The sequence below is a fragment of the Misgurnus anguillicaudatus genome, chromosome 23 (assembly GCF_027580225.2).
Source record: "Misgurnus anguillicaudatus chromosome 23, ASM2758022v2, whole genome shotgun sequence".
In the NCBI taxonomy this organism is placed as follows: Eukaryota; Metazoa; Chordata; class Actinopteri; order Cypriniformes; family Cobitidae; genus Misgurnus; species Misgurnus anguillicaudatus.
Genome location: NC_073359.2, coordinates 8,696,630 through 8,715,561, shown reverse-complemented (window position 1 = coordinate 8,715,561; position 18,932 = coordinate 8,696,630). Strand labels below are relative to the sequence as shown.

Below are 18,932 nucleotides of genomic sequence, written 5' to 3'. Positions count from 1 at the left end.
TGTGATGGATCACGAAGTATAGAGCAGCCGGAAAGTCAGACAGTGTGATAACTGACAGGACCATGACGGGGAAAATTGCTTCACAAAACGCCCTCTAAAAGTTATATTTCTTTGTTTAATTTAATTGAGTTTGTCATTGGTTCTAGAAAGCTTTTTTACTCACTGTCGTAGCTCCATAAAGCAATAAGCATGTCGTCTTTGTTTGTTTGGCTCTCTTCCGGCTAACTTGCGAGTGACGTGCTTAAGTTTGGGAGGAGAAAAGCATTTAGTCTGAAATGCGTCCCAGACCACCTCCTGAAGTGGTTTAAGCGATCAGATTTAAATCCGTCTTGGAAATGTTTTGGAGGGCATTTACACCTGGTTAATTCCGGATAGCTATCCGATCAAAGAAAATGCATCAAGTGATCAGGTGTAAAAATAAATTAAACATTCAGTAGAGGCTTTAGCTAATTTGTGGGTTAGTTTTTTAAAAACATTCAGAAAAATATTTGCACAAGAAATTGCTTATTTTCAGTTACATAATCTGTTTGATTGATAGCGGCCTAAAGTTTTCTTTTTAGATGTGCACATATATTTTTTTAATATTGTTTCATTTGTGTAGCACTCCTCTGTTGATAAGACTCCCAGTGGTTTTATGACGTTGCTAAAAAGAAAATGATTTTGTGTATTTGATGTCTTATAAACACCCCTTCAGGTAAAGTGTTAACTATTATATAGTAAATATAAAACACATTTCTTAAAGTCATTATGATCTCAGTGAGTTCAATACTTTTGCTTTGTAAATGCATTTTCTTCTTAAAGAAGACGCCTTGCCAAGTAAAAAAAAATCATATTTTTCCTTTTTAGCAAATAATCTATAGTGTATAAGCCTATCTCATCCATTTATCACAGCGCACTATACACACAAGCCAAACGAAGATATTAGAGACTGCGTCTAAATTACAGTATAGCATCTAAAAGAAAGACTGAACATTTTAATACTGTATGCATCATCTGCTAAAGTAAATTATTTTCACTATTTAAGGGCTACATTAGGAAATATATAGAATAGATAACATCATAGCTGTTAGATATAAAAACTAAAAGACTCAGTTGGTCTGTTTGTTAATTTTTTCTTCTTTGCAACATACATGTTCAGGATTAATGCTACAACACAGCAACATAATAGCAATGACAAAGTTATGCAATAATTACAACATTCTGTTAACTAAACATTACAGTGGCGTACTGAATATCTTCATTTTCTGTGGTGTTTGTGGTGTCTGAAGATGTCTGCTTTGTTTTTGAATTTACAAAATTAACGCTGCTATAATGAATATCCTCATTTTTGCAATCTTCTTTCTGTGTCTGTTCAGACGGCGCTGCATCAATGTGCACTGAATCATACTAAAGATAAAATAAAGTTAATCAGTTAAGATTACAAACAAGAAACATTTTTAAATATATGTGTGTCAAATCAAATCTTTTATCAGACATTATCACCTGTGCCTCCTCCTTTGCATCCTTGTTATTTCTAGACAAGATACAGCTTCTCATCCTTATAAAGAAACAGATTAAATTATGCATCAGTTTTAAAGAGTTAACATGATCAGTGTCATAAATCACAATTCTAGAGATCAAGACATATGTTTTCTTCATTTTATGTCATAATTTTTCTTTGTTTAAAAACTTAAGCTGAAATATAGCTGCAAGCAGCGATGGCGGGCCCTCGCACGTATTTTTACCGCTACACGGTGCCTCCGAGAAAACAATGCACGGTGGGCAAGTGCATCAAATGGGTAAATATCAGTGGACTATTTATGTTGTTACTGACCCATTTGGGACTGTAGGTAAAAGAAACCCCACATTTTGGACAAACGGGGGTGCTAGTGAGCGACTTAAGAGACACGCCTATGTCTGACCTGTTTGTCAACACTTAACAGTTGACAACTCTGATGTGTGTGCCAAATTTGAAGTTAATCTAAGCATGCCAAGAGGCTTAAATATTCCTGAAATAATAGTAAACTTTGATCCGTTGCCATGGCGACAGCGTTCGAAATGTCAAAAATCCCTTCGCATTTTATCATCTCCAATGTCTCGGCATCATGTTGACCACTTCTCGTGTCAATCGCATGAATGTCCTAGAAGGAGTATTGAAAAGTTCACTGCATGTAACTGTAAGCCTTAAATATGCCGGAAAATGAAAGCAAAGTTTGACACGTTGCCATGGGAACACCGTTTGAGATATCAAAATTCCCTTCGCAATTTATCATCTACAATGTCTCGGCATCATGGTCATCATGTTTGGTGTCAATCGCCTGAATATTCTTGAAGGAGTATTGAAAAGTTCACTGGATGCAACTGAAGGGCTTAAATATGCCTTTAAAATGAAAGTAAAGTTTGACACGTTGCCATGGGAACAATGTTCGAGATATCAAAAATCCCTTCGCAATTTATCATCTACAATGTCTTCGCATCATGTTGACCACTTTTGGTGTCAATCGCATAAACATTCTAGGAGGAGTATTTAAAAGAACATCGCATGCGCCTGTCAAAAAAATCCACCTTTGTGACTGTCACACTTCCTGGCGCCTGGTGGTGGCGCTATACCCGGGAGTCACAATAGGCACATCGATGCGATCGGAATCTTCAGACGAACAAACACCCCGCGTGTCATCACAATAAGACATTTTTTGCCTTAGATATTAGACACTTCCTGTTTCTCTGATTTCACCATGAATTTGTCGCCTCGCCATGACAAAACCGTTCGAGATATCAAAAATCCCTTCGCAATTTAGCAAGTACAATGTTTCAGCTTCATGATCACCACGTTTGGTGTCAATCCCATTAATCCACTAGGAGGAGTATTTAAAAGTTCACCGCATGCATTTTTTAAACAATCCAAAATGGCCGACTTCCTGTTGGGCGGAGCTAATATGTTAGAGTACGAAAGTTGTTCGGGTCAATGAGATCTATATGCGTACCAGCTTTCGTACATGTGCGTACATGTTTGTCCGATCTGTGCACCAATGTTTTTTTTTTCATTACAGGGGGCGCTACAGAGCCCCCCTGCCACGCCCGTGTTCCAGCCTTTGGTTTTCTGCGATGACGGACGACTCTGACGTCTGTGCCAAATTTCAAGAGTTTTCGAGTATGTAAAGGCACTCAAAATTCCCAAAAGTGTTGAAAAAAAAAATAAAAAAAAATAATAAAAAAAAAATAATAAAAAATATAGCTGCAAGCAGCGATGGCGGGCCCTCGCACGTTTGTTTACCGCTACACGGTGCCTCCAAGAAAACGATGCACGGTGGGCATGTGCATCAAGTGGGTAAATATCAGTGGACTACCCATTAAGGGACTGTAGGTAAATGAAACCCAACATTTTAGATAAACGGGGGCGCTAGTGAGCCACTAAATAGACACGCCTTTATCTGACGTTTTTGTCAACACTTTACAGCCGACAACTCTGATGTGTGTGCCAAATTTAAAGTTAATCTAAGCACGCCAAGAGCCTTAAATAAGCCTGAAATAAAAGTAAAGTTTGACGCATTGCCATGGGAACAGCGTTCGAGATGTCAAAAATTCCTTCGCAATTTATCATCTACAATGTCTCGGCATCATGTTGACCACTTCTTGTGTCAATCGCATGAATCCCATACGAGGAGTATTTAAAGGTTCACAGCATGTAACAGTCAGCCTTAAATATGCTGGAAAGTGAAAGCAAAGTTTGACGCGTTGCCATGGGAACAGCGTTTAAGATATCAAAAATCTTTTCGTAATTTATCATCTACAATGTCTCACCATTATGTTGACCACTTCTGGAGTCAATCACATTATTTCCTCAGGAGGAGTATTTAAAAGTTTACCCCATGCAGATGTAAGGTTTAAATATGCCTTAAAAACGAAAGTAAAGTTTGACAGGTTGCCATGGGAACAGCGTTTGAGATATCAAAAATCCCTTCGCAATTCATCATCTACAATGTCTCGGCATCATGTTGACCACTTTTGTTAACAATCGCATGAAAATCCTAGAAGAGTATTTAAAAGAACATCGCATGGAACTGTGAAAAAAATCACCTTTGTGACTGACACACTTCCTGGCGCCTGGTGGTGGCGCTATACCCGGGAGTCACAATAGGCACATCGATGGGATCGGAATCTTTAGACGAACAAACATCCCGCATGGCATCACAATAAGATATTTTTTGCCTCAGATATTAGACACTTCCTGTTTCTCTGAATTCGCCATGAATTCGTCGCCTCGCCATGGCGGAACCGTTCGAGATATCAAAAATCCCTTCGCAATTTAGCAAGTCCAATGTCTCGACATCATGTTCACCACTTTTGGTGTCAATCGCATTCATCCTCTAGGAGGAGTATTTAAAAGTTCACCGCATGCATTTTTTAAACAATCCAAAATGGCGGACTTCCTGTTGGGCGGAGCTAAAATGTTAGAGGGCGAAAGTTGTTCGGGTCGATGAGATCTATATGTGTACCAACTTTCGTAAATGTGCGTACATGTTTGCCCGATCTGTGCACTACTGTTTGTTTTTGCATTACAGGGGGCGCTACAGAGCCCCCGTGCCACGCCCGTGTTCCAGCCTTTGTCTGTTCGCAATGACGAACGACTCTAACGTCTGTGCCAAATTTCAAGAGTTTTCGAGTATGTTAAGGCACCCAAAATGCCCAAAAGTGTTAAAAAAAAAAAAAAATAAAAAAAAAATAAAAAAAAAAATAAAAAATTCGAGCAAAAACAATAGGGCTTCGCACCTTTCGGTGCAGGCCATTCTGGCCTGCTCCTCGGTGCTCGGGCCCTAAATATAGCTGCAAGCAGCGATGGCGGGCCCTCGCACGTTTTTTTACCGCTATACGGTGCCTCCGAGAAAACGATGCACGGTGGGCATGTGCATCAAGTGGGTAAATATCAGTGGACTATTTTATGTCGTTACTGACCCATTTGGGGACTGTAGGTAAAAAAAACCACATTTTAGACAAACGGGGGCGCTAGTGAGCCACTTAAGAGACACGCCTATGTCTGACCTTTTTGTCCACACTTAACAGCCGACAACTCTCATGTGTGTGCCAACTTTTAGGTTAATCTAAGCATGCCAAGAGCCCTAAATATGCCTGAAATAAAAGTAAAGTTTGGGGCGTTGCCATGGGAACCGCATCATGTTGAGCACTTTTGGTGTCAATTGCATGAAAATCATTGGAGGAGTATTTAAAAGTTCACTGCATGCAGGTTCTAGAAAGCTTTTTTACTCACTGTCGTAGCTCCATAAAGCAATAAGCATGTCGTCTTTGTTTGTTTGGCTCTCTTCCGGCTAACTTGCGAGTGACGTGCTTAAGTTTGGGAGGAGAAAAGCATTTAGTCTGAAATGCGTCCCAGACCACCTCCTGAAGTGGTTTAAGCGATCAGATTTAAATCCGTCTTGGAAATGTTTTGGAGGGCATTTACACCTGGTTAATTCCGGATAGCTATCCGATCAAAGAAAATGCATCAAGTGATCAGGTGTAAAAATAAATTAAACATTCAGTAGAGGCTTTAGCTAATTTGTGGGTTAGTTTTTTAAAAACATTCAGAAAAATATTTGCACAAGAAATTGCTTATTTTCAGTTACATAATCTGTTTGATTGATAGCGGCCTAAAGTTTTCTTTTTGGATGTGCACATATATTTTTTTAATATTGTTTCATTTGTGTAGCACTCCTCTGTTGATAAGACTCCCAGTGGTTTTATGACGTTGCTAAAAAGAAAATGATTTTGTGTATTTGATGTCTTATAAACACCCCTTCAGGTAAAGTGTTAACTATTATATAGTAAATATAAAACACATTTCTTAAAGTCATTATGATCTCAGTGAGTTCAATACTTTTGCTTTGTAAATGCATTTTCTTCTTAAAGAAGACGCCTTGCCAAGTAAAAAAAAATCATATTTTTCCTTTTTAGCAAATAATCTATAGTGTATAAGCCTATCTCATCCATTTATCACAGCGCACTATACACACAAGCCAAACGAAGATATTAGAGACTGCGTCTAAATTACAGTATAGCATCTAAAAGAAAGACTGAACATTTTAATACTGTATGCATCATCTGCTAAAGTAAATTATTTTCACTATTTAAGGGCTACATTAGGAAATATATAGAATAGATAACATCATAGCTGTTAGATATAAAAACTAAAAGACTCAGTTGGTCTGTTTGTTATTTTATTTCTTCTTCTTTACAACATACATGTTCAGGATTAATGATACAACACAGCAACATAATAGGAATGACATAGTTATGCAATGAAATCAACTTGGTCTGTTAACTAAACATTACAGTGGCGTACTGAATATCTTCATTTTCTGTGGTGTTTGTGGTTTTTGAAGATTTCTGCTTTGTTTTTGAATTTACAAAATTAACGCTGCTATAATGAATATCCTCATTTTTGCAATCTTCTTTCTGTGTGTGTTCAGACGGCGCTGCATCAATGTGCACTGAGTCATACTGAAGATAAAATAAAGTTCAGTTAAGATTACAAACAAGAAAAATTTTAAATATATGTGTGGCAAATCAAATCTTTTATCAGACATTATCACCTGTGCCTCCTCCTTTGCATCCTTGTTATTTCTAGACAAGATACAGGTTCTCATCCTTATAAAGAAACAGATTAAATTATGCATCAGTTTTAAAGAGTTAACATGATCAGTGTCATAAATCACAATTCTAGAGATCAAGACATATGTTTTCTTCATTTTATGTCATAATTTTTCTTTGTTTAAAAACTTAAGATGAAATATAGCTGCAAGCAGCGATGGCGGGCCCTCGCACGTATTTTTACCGCTACACGGTGCCTCCGAGAAAACAATGCACGGTGGGCAAGTGCATCAAATGGGTAAATATCAGTGGACTATTTATGTTGTTACTGACCCATTTGGGACTGTAGGTAAAAGAAACCCCACATTTTGGACAAACGGGGGTGCTAGTGAGCGACTTAAGAGACACGCCTATGTCTGACCTGTTTGTCAACACTTAACAGTTGACAACTCTGATGTGTGTGCCAAATTTGAAGTTAATCTAAGCATGCCAAGAGGCTTAAATATTCCTGAAATAATAGTAAACTTTGATCCGTTGCCATGGCGACAGCGTTCGAAATGTCAAAAATCCCTTCGCATTTTATCATCTCCAATGTCTCGGCATCATGTTGACCACTTCTCGTGTCAATCGCATGAATGTCCTAGAAGGAGTATTGAAAAGTTCACTGCATGTAACTGTAAGCCTTAAATATGCCGGAAAATGAAAGCAAAGTTTGACACGTTGCCATGGGAACACCGTTTGAGATATCAAAATTCCCTTCGCAATTTATCATCTACAATGTCTCGGCATCATGGTCATCATGTTTGGTGTCAATCGCATGAATATTCTTGAAGGAGTATTGAAAAGTTCACTGGATGCAACTGAAGGGCTTAAATATGCCTTTAAAATGAAAGTAAAGTTTGACACGTTGCCATGGGAACAATGTTCGAGATATCAAAAATCCCTTCGCAATTTATCATCTACAATGTCTTCGCATCATGTTGACCACTTTTGGTGTCAATCGCATAAACATTCTAGGAGGAGTATTTAAAAGAACATCGCATGCGCCTGTCAAAAAAATCCACCTTTGTGACTGTCACACTTCCTGGCGCCTGGTGGTGGCGCTATACCCGGGAGTCACAATAGGCACATCGATGCGATCGGAATCTTCAGACGAACAAACACCCCGCGTGTCATCACAATAAGACATTTTTTGCCTTAGATATTAGACACTTCCTGTTTCTCTGATTTCACCATGAATTTGTCGCCTCGCCATGACAAAACCGTTCGAGATATCAAAAATCCCTTCGCAATTTAGCAAGTACAATGTCTCAGCTTCATGATCACCACGTTTGGTGTCAATCCCATTAATCCACTAGGAGGAGTATTTAAAAGTTCACCGCATGCATTTTTTAAACAATCCAAAATGGCCGACTTCCTGTTGGGCGGAGCTAATATGTTAGAGTACGAAAGTTGTTCGGGTCAATGAGATCTATATGCGTACCAGCTTTCGTACATGTGCGTACATGTTTGTCCGATCTGTGCACCAATGTTTTTTTTTTCATTACAGGGGGCGCTACAGAGCCCCCCTGCCACGCCCGTGTTCCAGCCTTTGGTTTTCTGCGATGACGGACGACTCTGACGTCTGTGCCAAATTTCAAGAGTTTTCGAGTATGTAAAGGCACTCAAAATTCCCAAAAGTGTTGAAAAAAAAATAAAAAAAAATAATAAAAAAAAAAATAATAAAAAATATAGCTGCAAGCAGCGATGGCGGGCCCTCGCACGTTTTTTTACCGCTATACGGTGCCTCCGAGAAAACGATGCACGGTGGGCATGTGCATCAAGTGGGTAAATATCAGTGGACTATTTTATGTCGTTACTGACCCATTTGGGGACTGTAGGTAAAAAAAAACACATTTTAGACAAACGGGGGCGCTAGTGAGCCACTTAAGAGACACGCCTATGTCTGACCTTTTTGTCCACACTTAACAGCCGACAACTCTCATGTGTGTGCCAACTTTTAGGTTAATCTAAGCATGCCAAGAGCCCTAAATATGCCTGAAATAAAAGTAAAGTTTGGGGCGTTGCCATGGGAACCGCATCATGTTGAGCACTTTTGGTGTCAATTGCATGAAAATCATTGGAGGAGTATTTAAAAGTTCACTGCATGCAACTGTAAGGCTTAAATATGCCTTTTAAATGAGAGTAAAGTTTGACACGTTGCCATGGGAACAGCGTTCAAGATATCAAAAATCCCTTCGCAATTTATCATCTACAATGTCTCAGCATCATGTTGACCACTTTTGGTGTCAATCGCATGAAAATCCTAGGAAGAGTATTTAAAAGTACACCGCATGCAACTGTCAAAAAATCCCCCTTTTGTGACTGCCACACTTCCTGGTGCCTGTTGGTGGCGCTATACCCGAGACTCACAATAGGCCCATCGATGCCTTCGGAATCCTTGGCCGAACATACACACTGCGTTTCATCCCAATAAGACATTTTATGCTTTAGATATTAGACACTTCCTGTTTCTCTGAATTCGCCATGAATTTGTCACCTCGCCATGGCAACACCGTTCGAGATATCAAAAATCCCTTCGCAATTTAGCAAGTCCAATGTCTCAGCATCATGTTCACCACGTTTGGTGTCAATCGTATGAATTCCCTAGGAGAAGTATTTAAAAGTTCATGACTGACACACTTCCTGGCGCCTATTGGTGGCGCTATACCTGAGACTCACAATAGGCACATCGATGCGATCGGAATCTTCAGACGAACAAATGCCCCACTTAACATCACAATAAGACATTTTTTGCCTTAGATATTAGACACTTCCTGTTTCTCTGATTTCGCCACAACTTTGTCGCCTCGCCATGGCAGGACCGTTCGAGATATCAAAAATCCCTTCGCAATTTAGCAAGTCCAATGTCTTGACATCATGATCACCACGTTTGGTGTCAATCCCATGAATCCCCAAGGAGGAGTATTTAAAAGTTCACCGCATGCGTTTTTGAAACAATCCAAAATGGCCGACTTCCTGTTGGGCGGAGCTAATAGGTTTGAGTGTGAAAGTTGTTCGGGTCGATGAGATCTATATGCGTACCAACTTTTGTACATGTGCGTACATGTTTGCCCGATCTGTGCACCAATGTTTTATTTTGCATTACAGGGGGCGCTACAGAGCTCCTTTGCCACGCCCGTGTTCCAGCCTTTGCCCGTTCGCAATGACGGACGACTTTGACGTCTGTGCCAAATTTCAAGAGTTTTCGAGTATGTTTAGGCACCCAAAATGCCCAAAAGTGTTAAAAAAAATAAAAATAATAATAATAATAATAAAAAAATAAATAAATAAATAAATTCGAGCAAAAACAATAGGGCTTCGCACCTTTCGGTGCAGGCCATTCTGGCCTGCTCCTCGGTGCTCGGGCCCTAAATATAGCTGCAAGCAGCGATGGCGGGCCCTCGCACGTTTGTTTACCGCTACACGGTGCCTCCGAGAAAACGATGCACGGTGGGCAAGTGCATCAAGTGGGTAAATATCATGCTACTACTGACCCATTTAGGTACTGTAGGTAAAAGAAACCCCACATTTTAGACAAACGGGGGCGCTAGTTAGCCACTAAATAGACATGCCTTTATCTGACGTTTTTGTCAACACTTAACAGCCGACAAATCTGATGTGTGTGCCAAATTTAAAGTTAATCTAAGCACACCAAGAGCCTTAAATATGCCTGACATAAAAGTAAAGTTTGACACGTTGCCATGGGAACAGCGTTAGAGATGTCAAAAATTCCTTCGCAATTTAGCGTCTACAATGTCTCAGCATCATGTTGACAACTTCTGGTGTGAATTGCATTATTTCCCTAGAAGGAGTATTAAAAAGAACATTGCATGCGACTGTCAGGCTTAAATAAGCCTTTAAAATGAAAGTAAAAAGTTTGACGCGTTGCCATGGGAACAGCGTTTGAGATATCAAAAATCCCTTCACTTTTTTATCATCTCCAATGTCTCGGCATCATGTTGACCACGTTTGGTGTCAATCGCATGAATATCCTAGAAGGAGTATTGAAAAGTTCACTGCATGGGCTTAAATATGCCTTTAAAATGAAAGTAAAGTTTGACGCGTTGTCATGGGAACAACGTTTGAGATATCAAAAATCCCTTCGCAATTTATCATCTACTATGTCTTGGCATCATGTTGACCACTTTTGGTGTCAATCGCATAAACATTCTAGGACGAGTATTTAAAAGAACATCACATGGAACTGTCAAAAAAATCAACCTTTGTGACTGCAACACTTCCTGGCGCCTGGTGGTGGCGCTATACCCGAGACTTACAATAGGCACATCGATGCGATCGGAATCTTCAGACGAACAAACACCCCGCGTGTCATCACTATAAGACATTTTTTGCCTTAGATATTAGACACTTCCTGTTTCTCTGATTTCACCATGACTTTGCCGCTTCGCCATGGCAACACCGTTCGAGATATCAAAAATCCCTTCGCAATTTAGCAAGTCCAATGTCTTGACATCATGATCACCACATTTGGTGTCATTTGCATGAATCCCCTAGGAGGAGTATTCAAAAGTTCACCGCATGCATTTTTTAAACAATCCAAAATGGCGGACTTCCTGTTGGGCGGAGCTAAAATGTTAGAGGGCGAAAGTTGTTCGGGTCGATGAGATCTATATGCGTACCAACTTTCGTAAATATGCGTACATGTTTGCCCGATCTGTGCACTCCTGTTTGTTTTTGCATTACAGGGGGCGCTACAGAGCCCCCGTGCCACGCCCGTGTTCCAGCCTTTGGCTTTCGGCGATCACGGACGACTCTGATGTCTGTGCCAAATTTCAAGAGTTTTCGAGTATGTTAAGGCCCCCAAAATGTCCAAAAGTGTTGAAAAAAAATAATAATAATAATAATTAAAGCTGCAAGCAGCGATGGAAGGGCCCTCGCACGGATGTGCACCGCCACCCTATGGCATTAGTTAAGCAGTGAACCAGGGGGATATGAATTAAAGTGGGTAAATATAGGTGGAAATTCAAAGGACAAAAAATGTGCCACACCGCCTGTGTGCAGCAGGTGGCGCTATAACTGTACCTGATTATTGTTATATTGACGTGTTTTAGGCCGGGACCCTTATCAAACTTGTGAAGTCGGGGGCAGATCGGATAATGTATGCCTGAATTACAACAGCTTCCTGTTTCATGGCAAAATATCACACTTTGCCAGGCTGCCACGGACACGCCCTTCAACAAAAAGTCAAGATCTTCGCAATTTATCATCGCAAAGGGCTTAAGATCAGTCTGACCAGATATGATAATGATTTGATTAAATCTCTGAGAACAGTAAATCACAGTGTAAAACAAGGCATTTCCTGCTACCTCTAGGTGGCGCTATGACTGAAGCTGAATATTGGCATTTAAATGTGTTCAGGTCAAGACTCTTATCAAACATGTGAAGTGTGGGGCAGATTGGACATTGTATGACTGAGTTATAACAACTTCCTGTTTCATGGCAAAAACGCTGAACTTTGTCAGGCCTCCACGGACACACCCTCCAACGAAAAGTCAAAAGCTCCGCAATATAACATCGCAAAGGCCTTTAGATGAGATTGACCAAATATGATGACGGTCTGATAAAATCTCTAGGAGGAGTTCGTTAAAGTACAAAGCCTGGAAATGACAAAATTTGCACAGAAATCACAGCAAAAATTCAAAATGGCAGACTTTCTGTGGGGTTTAGAGCTTCGCTCCAAGAGACTTTTTTGTAGGTCTTGGGGTGATAGATGACCCTACCAAATTTAGTATCTGTAGGTTTTTCATAGCGGCGGGGCTGTTCTCTTGAAATTTTGCAGGTGGCCCTATCGAGCCATTTCTACATGCACACTTCTGGCGCCTATGCCACATGTACATTTTCGCCACTTCTGACGTGTGTGCAATGTTTTATGACTTTTTGAGCTTGTTTAGGCTGTCAAAAATGCGATTAATTTAGCGATACTTTGCGATGCCGCCACGGACACGCCCTTTAATGAAAAGTCAAGGTCGTTGCTTTTTATCATCACACAAGGTCTTGAGATTACACTGGTGAAATATAATGTTAATATGGTTAAATATCTAAGAGCAGTAAGTCACAGCGTAAAACATGGTATTTCCGGCTGCCTCTAGGTGGCGCTATAAGTGTTACTGAGTTATGCCATGTTGATGTGTTCAGGCCTGGACCCTTATCAAACGTGTGAAGTCAGGGGCAGATCGGACAATGTATGCCTGAATTACAACAGCTTCCTGTTTCATGGTGAAACATCACACTTTGCCAGGCTGCCACGGACACGCCATTTAATGAAAAGTCAAGATCTTCGCAATTTATCATCGCAAAGGGCTTAAGATCAGTCTGACCAGATATGATAATGATTTGATTAAATCTCTGAGAACAGTAAATCACAGTGTAAAACAAGGCATTTCCTGCTACCTCTAGGTGGCGCTATGACTGAAGCTGAATATTGGCATTTAAATGTGTTCAGGTCAAGACTCTTATCAAACATGTGAAGTGTGGGGCAGATTGGACATTGTATGACTGAGTTATAACAACTTCCTGTTTCATGGCAAAAACGCTGAACTTTGTCAGGCCTCCACGGACACACCCTCCAACGAAAAGTCAAAAGCTCCGCAATATAACATCACAAAGGCCTTTAGATGAGATTGACCAAATATGATGACGGTCTGATAAAATCTCTAGGAGGAGTTCGTTAAAGTACAAAGCCTGGAAATGACAAAATTTGCACAGAAATCACAGCAAAAATTCAAAATGGCAGACTTTCTGTGGGGTTTAGAGCTTCGCTCCAAGAGACTTTTTTTGTAGGTCTTGGGGTGATAGATGACCCTACCAAATTTAGTATCTGTAGGTTTTTCGTAGCGGCGGGGCTGTTCTCTTGAAATTTTGCAGGTGGTGCTATCGAGCCATTTCTACATGCCCACTTCTGGCGCCTATGCCACATGTACATTTTCGCCACTTCTGACGTGTGTGCAATGTTTTATGACTTTTTGAGCTTGTTTAGGCTGTCAAAAATGCGATTAATTTAGCGATACTTTGTGAGGCCGCCACGGACACGCCCTTTAATGAAAAGTCAAGGTCGTTGCTTTTTATCATCACACAAGGTCTTGAGATTACACTGGTGAAATATAATGTTAATATGGTTAAATATCTAAGAGCAGTAAGTCACAGCGTAAAACATGGTATTTCCGGCTGCCTCTAGGTGGCGCTATAAGTGTTACTGAGTTATGCCATGTTGATGTGTTCAGGCCTGGACCCTTATCAAACGTGTGAAGTCAGGGGCAGATCGGACAATGTATGCCTGAATTACATCAGCTTCCTGTTTCATGGCGAAACATCACATTTTGCCAGGTTGCCACGGACACGCCCTCCAACGAAAAGTCAAAAGCTCCGCAATTTAGCATCGCAAAGGTCTTTAGATGAGACTGACCAAATATGATGATGATCAGATTAAATCTCTAGGAGGAGTTCGTTAAAGTACGACGCTTCGAAATGTCAAAAAATGACAGAGATAATTCAAAATGGCCGACTTCCTGTGGGGTTTAGAGCTTAGCTCCAAGAGACTTTTTTGAAGGTCTTGGGGTGATAGATGACCCTACCAAATTTCGTATCTGTAAGTTTTTCGTAGTGGGGGGGATGTTCTCTTGAAATTTTGCAGGTGGCGCTATCGAGCCATTTTTACACGCCCACTTCTGCCGCCTATACTACATGTAAATTTTCGCCACTTCTGACGCGTGTGCAAATTTTCATGAGTTTTCGGGTATGTTTATGCCCTCAAAAATGCGATCCATTTCGGAGAAGAAGAAGAAGAAGAAGAAGAAGAAGAAGAAGAAGAAGAAGAAGAAAAATAATAATAAACGGAGCAAAAACAATAGGGCTTTGCACCCACGGTGCAGGCCATTCTGGCCTGCTCCTCGGTGCTCGGGCCCTAAATATAGCTGCAAGCAGCGATGGCGGGCCCTCGCACGTTTGTTTACCGCTACACGGTGCCTCCGAGAAAACGATGCACGGTGGGCAAGTGCATCAAGTGGGTAAATATCATGCTGCTACTGACCCATTTAGGTACTGTAGGTAAAAGAAACCCCACATTTTAGACAAACGGGGGCGCTAGTGAGCCACTAAATAGACACGCCTTTATCTGACGTTTTTGTCAACACTTAACAGCCGACAAATCTGATGTGTGTGCCAAATTTAAAGTTAATCTAAGCACACCAAGAGCCTTAAATATGCCTGACATAAAAGTAAAGTTTGACACGTTGCCATGGGAACAGCGTTAGAGATGTCAAAAATTCCTTCGCAATTTAGCGTCTACAATGTCTCAGCATCATGTTGACAACTTCTGGTGTGAATTGCATTATTTCCCTAGAAGGAGTATTAAAAAGAACATTGCATGCGACTGTCAGGCTTAAATAAGCCTTTAAAATGAAAGTAAAAAGTTTGACGCGTTGCCATGGGAACAGCGTTTGAGATATCAAAAATCCCTTCACTTTTTTATCATCTCCAATGTCTCGGCATCATGTTGACCACGTTTGGTGTCAATCGCATGAATATCCTAGAAGGAGTATTGAAAAGTTCACTGCATGGGCTTAAATATGCCTTTAAAATGAAAGTAAAGTTTGACGCGTTGTCATGGGAACAACGTTTGAGATATCAAAAATCCCTTCGCAATTTATCATCTACTATGTCTTGGCATCATGTTGACCACTTTTGGTGTCAATCGCATAAACATTCTAGGACGAGTATTTAAAAGAACATCACATGGAACTGTCAAAAAAATCAACCTTTGTGACTGCAACACTTCCTGGCGCCTGGTGGTGGCGCTATACCCGAGACTTACAATAGGCACATCGATGCGATCGGAATCTTCAGACGAACAAACACCCCGCGTGTCATCACTATAAGACATTTTTTGCCTTAGATATTAGACACTTCCTGTTTCTCTGATTTCACCATGACTTTGCCGCTTCGCCATGGCAACACCGTTCGAGATATCAAAAATCCCTTCGCAATTTAGCAAGTCCAATGTCTTGACATCATGATCACCACATTTGGTGTCATTTGCATGAATCCCCTAGGAGGAGTATTCAAAAGTTCACCGCATGCATTTTTTAAACAATCCAAAATGGCGGACTTCCTGTTGGGCGGAGCTAAAATGTTAGAGGGCGAAAGTTGTTCGGGTCGATGAGATCTATATGCGTACCAACTTTCGTAAATATGCGTACATGTTTGCCCGATCTGTGCACTCCTGTTTGTTTTTGCATTACAGGGGGCGCTACAGAGCCCCCGTGCCACGCCCGTGTCCCAGCCTTTGGCTTTCGGCGATCACGGACGACTCTGATGTCTGTGCCAAATTTCAAGAGTTTTCGAGTATGTTAAGGCCCCCAAAATGTCCAAAAGTGTTGAAAAAAAATAAAAATAAATAAATAATAAATATAGCTGCAAGCAGCAATGGCGGGCCCTCGCACGTTTTTTTACCGCTACACGGTGCGTCCGAGAAAACGATGCACGGTGGGCAAGGGCATCAAGTGGGTAAAATATCAGTGGGCTATTTAATGTTGTTTCTGAGCCATTTGGGGACTGTAGGTAAAAGAAACCCCACATTTTAGACAAACAGGTGCACTAGTGAGCCACTTAAGAGACATGCCTATGTCTGACCTTTTTGTCAACACTTAACAGCCGAAAACTCTGATGTGTGCAGAGATGTATAGTAACGAAGTAAAACTACTTCACTACTGTACTTAAGTACTAATATGCAGTATCTGTACTCTACTGAAGTATTATTTTTTTCTCCTACTTCCACTTTTACTTCAGTACATATTTTCGATGAGTTTAATACTTTTACTCCAATACATTTTTTATGTGCTGCATAGTTACTCGTTACACTCAAATGTTACGAATCATTCCAAACCTACATTATCACTGCCGGAGCGGTGATACACATTAGAAACACACACAGATTGTGGTCTAAACCAATAGGAGATAGTGAAGAGCGGACCCCTCCCTCCCTCTCACTCACAAATATGAGCCGCGGTTGTGGACAAATGTGAAGTGAAGAGAGAACCAAAGTGCACGAGAGAGACCGATAGAGAGAGAGAATTCGCGAGAAAGGGCGAGTGTGTGCGAAAGAAGGAAACCTAAATACATTGAAACATCTTGTACCTTTACCTATTACCATTACATCGACTAATATTTTATTAATTCTGAATTTTCTATTGCCATATTAGTTAAATTAATCTGAACATTACTGTCCTTGTACTCCTGCTACAGCCAAAGCAATTGTGAGTGTCCTTTAGCTTAAACATTTGAAATAATATAAACAATATTATATTCAAACTTTTGACTGTTTTCTTTAATAACTACATTACACAATACTTGTACTTTTACTTTCAGTACTTGAGTAGTATATTTTAAAATAAACTACTTGCAATACTTAAGTACAAAACATGTTTAATACTTCAGTACTTCCACTTAAGTGGTGTGCTCACTTTTTTGATAGAGCACTTGTACTTTTACTCAAGTCTGGGTCTCTAGTACTTTATACATCTCTGGATGCGTGTGCCAAATTTAAAGTTCAACTAAGCACGCCAAGAGCCTTAAACATGCCTGAAATTAAAGTAAAGTTTGACGCGTTGCCATGGGAACAGCGTTCGAGATGTCTAAAATTCCTTCGCAATTTATCATCTACAATGTCTCGGCATCATGTTGACCACTTCTGGTGTCAATCGCATGAATCCCATACGAGGAGTATTTAAAGGTTCACAGCATGTAACTGTCAGCCTTAAATATGTGTAAAAATGAAAGTAAAGTTTGATGCATTGCCATGGGAACAGCGTTTGAGATATCAAAAATCCCTTCGCAATTTATCATCTACAATGTCTCGGCATCATGTTGACCACTTCGCGTGTCAATCGCATGAAAATCCTAGAAGGAGTATTTAAAAGTTAACTGTATGCAACTGAAAGGCTTAAATATGCCTTTAAAATGAAAGTAAAGTTTGACAGGTTGCCATGGGAACAGCGTTTGAGATATCAAAAATCCCTTCGCAATTTATCATCTACAGTGTCTCGGCATCATGTTGACCACTTCTCGTGTCAATCGCATGAAAATCCTAGAAGGAGTATTTAAAAGTTAACTGTATAAAACTGAAAGGCTTAAATATGCCTTTAAAATGAAAGTAAAGTTTGACGCATTGCCATGGGAATACCGTTTGAGATATCAAAAATCCCTTCGCAATTTATCATCTACAATGTCTCGGCATCATGGTGACCACTTTTGGTGTCAATCGTATGAAAATCCTAGAAGGAGTATTTAAAAGAACATTGCATGGAACTTTCAAAAAAATCCAGCTTTGTGACTGCAACACTTCCTGGCGCCTGGTGGTGGCGCTATACCCGAGACTTACAATAGGCACATCGATGCGATCGGAATCTTCAGACGAACAAACACCCCGCGTGTCATTACAATAAGACATTTTTTGCCTTAGATATTAGACACTTCCTGTTTCTCTGATTTCGCCACAACTTTGTCGGCTCGCCATGGCAGAACCGTTCGAGATATCAAAAATCCCTTCGCAATTTAGCAAGTCCAATGTCTCGACATCATGATCACCATGTTTGGTGTCAATCGCATGATTCCTCTAGGAGGAGTATTCAAAAGTTCAACGCATGCATTTTTTAAACGATCCAAAATAGCTGACTTCCTGTTGGGCGGAGCTTAAATGTTAGAGGGCGAAAGTTGTTCGGGTCGATGAGATCTATATGCGTACCAACTCTCGTACATGTGCGTACATGTTTGCACGATCTGTGCATCAATGTTTTTTTTTGCATTACAGGGGGCGCTACAGAGCCCCCGTGCCACGCCCGTGTTCCAGCCTTTGCCCGTGCGCAATGACGGACGACTCTGACGTCTGTGCCAAATTTCAAGAGTTTTCGAGTATGTTAAGGCCCCCAAAATGCCCAAAAGTGTTAAAAAAAATAAAAATAAAAAAAAAAAAATAATAAATTCGAGCAAAACCAATAGGGCTTCGCACCTTTCGGTGCAGGCCATTCTGGCCTGCTCCTCGGTGCTCGGGCCCTAATAAAAAGAATAATCCGAGCAAAAACAATAGGGCTTCGCACCTTTCGGTGCAGGCCATTCTGGCCTGCTCCTCGGTGCTCGGGCCCTAATAATAAAAAGAAATATAGCTGCAAGCAGCGATGGCGGGGCCTCGCACGTTTGTTTACCGCTACACGGTGCCTCCGAGAAAACGATGCACGGTGGGCAAGTGCATCAAGTGGGTAAATATCATTCTGCTACTGACCCATTTAGGTACTGTAGGTAAAAGAAACCCCACA

The 18,932-nt window shown here is 40.6% G+C and overlaps 1 protein-coding gene across 6 annotated transcripts in view; it reads right to left on the bottom strand.

Annotated features, from left to right (window-relative positions):
* Positions 1 to 1,101: 1,101 nt before the first annotated feature.
* Positions 1,102 to 18,932, bottom strand: part of LOC129453090 (sialoadhesin-like) — a 205,332-nt gene continuing 187,501 nt past the window's right edge. For 4 of the 6 annotated variants that reach the window (XM_073862009.1, XM_073862010.1, XM_073862006.1 and 1 more), the window contains exons 8-9: positions 1,483 to 1,537; positions 1,102 to 1,386 (exon numbers count right to left, since the gene is read on the bottom strand). In XM_073862009.1, the coding sequence (XP_073718110.1) occupies positions 1,204 to 1,386; positions 1,483 to 1,537 (238 nt within the window). In that variant the 3' untranslated portion in view covers positions 1,102 to 1,203. Of the gene's footprint in view, positions 1,387 to 1,482; positions 1,538 to 6,129; positions 6,475 to 6,566; positions 6,622 to 18,932 lie in introns of those variants that run through there. The other 2 variants (XM_073862008.1, XM_073862005.1) reach the window with 2 other exon arrangements.